General features: G+C 35.3%; 1 protein-coding gene across 2 annotated transcripts; it reads left to right on the top strand.

Moving 5' to 3' along the window:
• Window positions 1–678: 678 nt before the first annotated feature.
• LOC111617303 lies at window positions 679–5529 on the top strand. 2 transcript variants are annotated; one of them, XM_023358613.1, is made up of 5 exons: window positions 679–873; window positions 1021–1414; window positions 1490–1936; window positions 3836–4860; window positions 5117–5529. In XM_023358613.1, exons 2-5 carry the CDS (start codon window positions 1050–1052, stop codon window positions 5308–5310), a joined length of 2031 nt encoding a protein of 676 aa, XP_023214381.1. In that variant the 5' UTR covers window positions 679–873; window positions 1021–1049; the 3' UTR covers window positions 5311–5529. The 2 variants fall into 2 exon arrangements, with proteins under 2 accessions (XP_023214381.1, XP_023214380.1); XM_023358612.1 differs by lacking the exon at window positions 679–873 and having other exon boundaries at window positions 898–1414.
• The last annotated feature ends 1496 nt before the right edge of the window (window positions 5530–7025 follow it).

Below are 7025 nucleotides of genomic sequence, written 5' to 3'. Positions count from 1 at the left end.
TCGTGGTCGAAAAATTCGTTGCCTTCTCAAACAACGTCTTTCGGCTCTTTCTAACTCTTCGATAGCGATAAGAATGGCGTATCTGTCAGCCATTTTTACTTTCGTGTAGCGATCTCATATGCTCGACTCAACGTGAGTAGCAACTCGCATGGTGAGATGGGAAAGCACGTGAGTTAGAACTCGAGACTACCAATTTGACGTCAGTGTGTGAGATGGTACCACGTGACACCTTCAACACGTTGGGAGTTGTAACACGAAAAACTCGAGACTAAGGGCCCCGGTCGAGCACTATACGATTTTGCCGCCCAATGACGTCCGTTGGCTGATTTTGACGTCACTAAAGTGTTGCCCGACGCGGAAGTTGACCGTCGCTAGTTTTCCCGTAAGTTTCGAAAACATTAATTGTTGTTCCCAATAGTCAATCAGGTTCGTCTCTGGATGACGCAGCCATTTTTGTTTGGAAGTGTCTTATCGTGTAACTATTTGCTGGAGGAAAATGATGCCTCGTGTTCTCTCTCTCCTTAAATATTGTCGGGCAAAAAACCTGTCTTCCCAGAAAAATCGTGTAGTGTTTCCCTGCTTTAATTTAATATTGTTTTATAACAATGTATATTCGCGTTTAATAATCTATAAAATGTAAAATTAAATTGTCCAATAAACAATGATAAATAATAACTGCTGCGTTTACCAGAATCAGCAGCTCAGATGCGATTGTTCTTGCTCAGGTAGAGTGGTTGTAGATACCAATGGTATTTTCATCCTTATTTATGTGATTGAGATGAGTAGAGAGAAGGTCAAGTGAATAGAAAATGAAAAACTGGGAGAAGTAGAGAGCTAGGAGGAGAGGGGAGCATGTAGAAGTGTTCTAGATTGGTTAAGTGTTTTTTTCGAACGCAATATATAGAAGCGTTACTTCAAAAAATATAAAAAAAATAAATGTTTATAAATTTATGTGTTGTGTATGTGTATATAAAATATAGAAATAAACTATAGTTTAATTAATTTTTAATTTTTTTATAGAAAAGTTTATCTCGAAAACTGGACCATGTATGTACTTTCTGCTAATTGTTTTCACTACAGTCTATTTATGTTTCTACTACCGAACAAATGCAACATTTTATAAACGTTCAATTAGAATTTATAAAAATTATGTTGAAGCTCCAGAACCGGGTTTCTTGGTTTATTCTGAAGAATGCCAAATACCCGATTTCGATCCCTACGACGAAACAGTCAAACGTTTCGTAAAAGTGCAAGAAACATTAGATTGTTCAAAAAAATATCCTTCATTCACATTTACTCGAAGAAATCAATTGTTTCTGAACACATCTCACGAAATTTTTCAAGAAAATGACATTGATTGCTGCTATAGACCATTTTACCGGCCGTACGAAGCAAAGCGAGATAACGAGATTAGGTAATTCACAACTGTAAAATTACGAAATATATCCTGTGGTTTAACAGCAATAAATTGTTTCTTCTATTGTTTTAGGTATGATAAGACATGCGTAAATTTCACCAGTGAAACAACAGTTAACGACGAGTTTGTGTCAGTAGAATGCTGGAAAAATAATACAATTATTCATAAAATATTCCACAGCTTCATCCACGATAAACCAAGGGTAGAAGCGAGGGCCATGAGGATTAACCAATTATTAAAGAAGAAAGACTTGTATAGCGTTATGATCATTGGAGTAGATTCGGTATCGCGTTTGAATATGCACAGGCAGCTGCCAAAGACTTTAGAGTACTTGAAGACCAATATGGATGCCATCGAAATGTATGGCTACAACAAAGTTGGAGATAATACTTTTCCTAATCTGATTCCTCTTCTAAGTGGTTATCACGAGAAAGAAATTGCGTTCTGTAGAAAAAGTGATAAAGTTGTGATTGACAAGTGCCCGTTGTTATGGAAGAGGTTCGAGGAATTTGGCTATAGGTAAGATGTAAGCAACTTCTCAATTTATTTCAATATTTATTCAAATAAATTTCATATAAATGCTAATGAGATATACTTTTAAGATAGTAATATCTAATAGGACGATTTTAAACACCGAGCAATACAATTATTTAAGGATATAACTTTATTATTAAGCACACGTAAATGATAACTGTATGTGTTTTCATTTGCAATAAAAATGTTGAAGAACTTGAAATAGGAGATGCTGGGACAATACGGCCAAATTTCAATTTAACGCCATTTCTTTTCGAGGGTAATACTATATGAACAGGTGGAACATCGATGTTCGGTTGTACTTAGTATGCAATTCTTCAATAGAAAAAAAAGCAAACACGACATCTAGACCGAATGACTAAAAGAATTAAAGCGTGTAGCTGGCTCGAGTATAGACCAGACTTCAACAGTGGATTGATTCTGGTCGCCATTACTCCACACTTCACGCGTTATCCACTCGCGATACGACGTGATCGCGACTGTAATGACGAGCAACAGAGACTGGCATATTGCGTCGATCTCAGAGGTATTTAAGGTTTCTTACAATTTTTATTTGAAAAAAGCGTAGTCTTCTTGGAGAACGTTCTTGGAGAAAAAAAATGAAGAGGGGGAAATGGATACATCAAACACCGAAGCTACCCAAACTATCCGCACTTTGTTACACGTATCTCATGTAATTAAAACAGATAAGACTAAATCTGTGGTCGATGTACAGTACAGTACCTTTCAGTTACGTGGCTAACAAGCACTCTTGCCGTCTAAAGACCGCTGCAAACAGGCAATACCGTCACTTGCGACATGACGTCAGAGATAATTTTTATGATCACGACCCAATAGATTTATAAAGTTCAATAAAATCAATGACCATCGATTACCAAGCGATCGATGGTCGACCGGACTACCAGTTTAATTAGATATTGCTTGTTTACGTGGGTGTAAAGGCAAAAAGTCACGTATGCAAATCACCAAAATGCGTGACTAATCGCCTTGTATAGTAACTTTTGCGTTTTCAAATTATTATTTGGAACGGAACACATCTTTGAAAAATTGCGTTCTTTCTTTTCACTTCCTGTATTTGAAGTTTACATTTGGAAAAGGTACAGATTACGTTGAACTTTTCAGTCTAAATTGAAATCTGGAAAAATTTATGGTATTTGGAACTTTCGATTTAAAACTAATTGATTTAATTAAAAACGTGTTTTTCGTTTTTCTTACTAATTTTCTCAAACGTTTGCAAATGTTCTGAACACCCTTGTTCAGAAGACACACGATGGAGAAGATCGCGTAAAAACTACGAAAATGATTTGGCGGCGTATCATGGAGTTTCCTAAAGTCATCGATAGCAGGGTGGTAAAGATTTAGTATTTCATCGCCGATTTGTGTTGGAAAATTTATTCATCGAGCTCATTACCTTCGAGACACGCTGAACCCGATGAACAATTGATGAGGTACGTCACCACTCATATAGTAAAGCGCAGTATTTACGAAGAAGTATCAATGATTGCTTCAAACAACCACAAATTCCATTTGAAATTAAATAAGGTTTTTTGAAAAAATTTAGCACTGGGCATAAAGTTATAGGAACGAAATTTTCATTTTGTTTGTAATAATTTGAAAGCAGCGTATGTTGCGTAGCAATGGCACAAAGCAGTGGCGTGCAATTTGAATCATCGCAAAAACTTGTAGATTCCGTACGCGAGTGGATAACACGCTAAATCAGAGCTGAATAATTTTATCGAATAACACATTATCCACAGTTATTCGAAATATTAATCGTTAATTGCCAGGCGCTTGCGATTCTTAACATATATGTATCTTAATTGAAAAGTTTTATTAAAAATTAATAACGTCTACAAATGTGTTTTAACTGGAGTTTAATTTCAGAACCTTCTATGCGGAAGATACTCCTCACATGTCCACCTTTAACTACGTAAAACCCGGATTTAGCAAGCAACCCACCGATTACTATTTCCGTCCATTTATTTTAGAAGCTGAAGATAATCAAGGATGGAAGTATGAAGGATTTACTTACCAATGTATTGGTCCTACTTCGGAAACGGAAGCGGTCTTATCATGGTTAGAATCTTTTGCTAAAAATTTCAATACTCGTTCATACTTCGCCTTCGGATGGATCAACAGCCTGACTCACCACTTCCTCAATTATGGCTCTTACGGGGATAGTTATTATGCAGATTTCTTTCGAAGATTACACGAATCGGGAGATTTGAAGAACACTGTGGTCATTTTGATGAGTGATCACGGTATGCGGTGGGGCCCTATCAGAAGCACTTACATCGGCAGATTAGAAGAAAGGTTACCCGCTGTCCTGATATCTTTTCCTCCTACTTTTCGAGAAAAGCATCCTGATTTAATGAAAAATGTTCAGATTAATGCACATAGATTAACAACTCCTTTCGACCTGTTTGCTACGCTAAACAATCTATTGGATATTCAAGAAAGTACCCTTCAAATGGATTATTGGACCGTACCTCACGATATTGCATCGAACTACATTCGTAGAGCTCGATCTATTTTTCAAGTCATTCCGAAGAACCGCAGCTGCAGCGATGCTTCTATTGATGAACATTGGTGTACGTGTCAACAGTCAAAAAGCGTATCAGTTACAAATGAAGAAGTGGTCCACGTAGCTGATTATCTACTAGAAATACTAAATAGCAAATTGAGGAATTACGTGAAGTGTGCTACATTAGCGACGAAGGACATTGTCGATGCTCGAATGCAGGCTCCTTCAAAACACTTAGCAGCTACCGAGGAGTATAACATATTTGATTATTCGGTGACATTGAGAACTATACCAGGGAATGGGTTATTCGAAGGAACTGTTAGATTTGTTCCTAAAAATCATACTCATGCTCTTTTAGGTGATATCTCGCGATTAAATCTATATGGTAATCAATCTTCTTGTATACAAAATGCTAATCTGAGGAAATATTGTTATTGCAAATAAATGATTTGCTTATTGATAATCTAATTATTTACTTCTTATTTATTTATTAGTAAAATTTTCCATTGTAGGTTGTGTAATTCGGTATAGCATAGTTTTAATGCATGACATTAATTAGTTGGATAATTTATTAACAGTTATAAAAAATAAGATTTAAAATATTAAAAATACTTTACATACTCATATTTTCTACTATACAGTGTTTATCAATCATAAAGATATGTCACACACTAAAATTGACAACATGCCCAATATAATAAGCTTCAAGGCTCAATTCTATCTGCAGCTCATCGTTAATGAAAAGGCGATTCGTTTTAAGTGTATTTTCCTTTACAATGTCTTTCATGACAAAAATGCCATATCATCGTATCAGGTTAATGCGGAGGAAACATAAGAGCCTTCATCAACACGAAGCAGTTTACCTGAAGATAGATGAATGAAGAGTACATTGAACAGCATAAGTTTAAAGTTAAATGGAAACAAAATTCTACCAGTTTTCTTCGTTATAGAACTTTGATAAGAGTTTAATAAAATATCCGAAATTTGTTCTTTTATTAAAAGTTCATTAAAAGGTGTTTTACTTAGAAATTGTGTGGTTCACTTTCCCAGTATAACAACTCCTAGTTTACAAGAACGTCCAAAATTCACAAAGACATAATATATAAGTAATTAAATGAGGACAAGAAGCACGCATTTAATCTTATTATATATTCTATAGTTGAAACTTATTTTAAAGGAAAGTCAGATATTCCTATATTTATATTTAAAACAAACAGTATATAAAGCAACTAGCAGATAGCTCGGGCAAAAAATAACAACAAACATTAAGGTTATGAAATTATTTCGTACTTCAAACTCTTCTATCATATTTTACTAGTTATACCCGGCCACGCGTTGTTGTGTCTCAAAATGTATCTATTATAAATGTATAACACTCCTCGCAGGAGGGAATTCCTTCTTAATGTACATTCTCTCCACGTACCCTATTAAAACGCAATCAAAAATGTAAAAAACCGCATCTAAAATAGTATAATAGAAGCGGAGTTCTTCGATCAGCTTTAATCCTGGCCCTCTCCCCTGCGAGGGGATTTCGACATCTATATAATATAAAAACACGCGCGTATTCGAATTCAACGTTGTGTCAAAATTTCTAAGCAATCGGTTAAGAACTTTCGGAGATTTAAGTTTTCGAACAAACGAACATTTACATTTTTATTTACAGTGGTACCTCAAAATACGAACGCCACAGCATACGAAATTTTCAGGATACGACATGAAATTCGAACATATTTTTGCTCCACGATACGAACAAAAACTCACCATACGACGTTACATTAGTTCGCAGCGCCATTTTTTTATTTACTTCTGTTCGTTGGTCTCAGTCTGCGTGTTTGCTTCGTCGAGGGAATGATCACGCTCGATAAAGGAAATCTTGAGGTATTATCAGAAAGTGACTGATTTTATCGAAAAGAAACACCGCGAAAAGGTTCACAATTGCCTTATTGCTGCTCGGAGTAATGACATTTGCCCAAGTCATTTTAGAAACATTTTAAAAAGTAGGCAAAGCCAAACCTCTTTGGATAGATATTTTCCGAGCGACCTCTATCCAGTGAAAGTGCTAATAGAAGTGAAGGAAAGAAAACAACAAGCAGTGGATAAAAATTAAAAAAATAAAAAATAAAAAATAAAACAACACTAATTTTAAAAAATCTTTTCTAAGTTATTTTTAAGTTATTGTTGCATTATGTTATGTAAGTTAAGTTTTAGTATCATTTCCCTTCTCCCTCTTTTCCGCCACCAATTTACACCTCCACCGTTGTCTATCCTCAAAGGTAAAGTGCAAATAAAACTACATTTTTTAAAAATCAATTATTATTCTATTACGATTATTTATACACTAGCAGACCCCGCCACGCCTTGTTGTGGCTCAAAATGTATCTATTATAAATGTATAACACTTCCCCAGTGGGGGAAAATTTTTCGAAAAATTTTTTCTTAGTGTACATTCTGTTGACGTACCCTATTAAAACGCAATCAAAAACGCAAAAACCCGCATCTAAAATAGTATAATAGAAGCCAAGTTTTTCACAGTAAGCCTTAATCCTGTCC

This window comes from Centruroides sculpturatus, unplaced genomic scaffold (genome assembly GCF_000671375.1).
Source record: "Centruroides sculpturatus isolate CEXI.00-Female unplaced genomic scaffold, Cexi_2.0 scaffold2185, whole genome shotgun sequence".
In the NCBI taxonomy this organism is placed as follows: domain Eukaryota; kingdom Metazoa; phylum Arthropoda; class Arachnida; order Scorpiones; family Buthidae; genus Centruroides; species Centruroides sculpturatus.
This window is presented reverse-complemented; position numbering and strand designations above follow the sequence as displayed.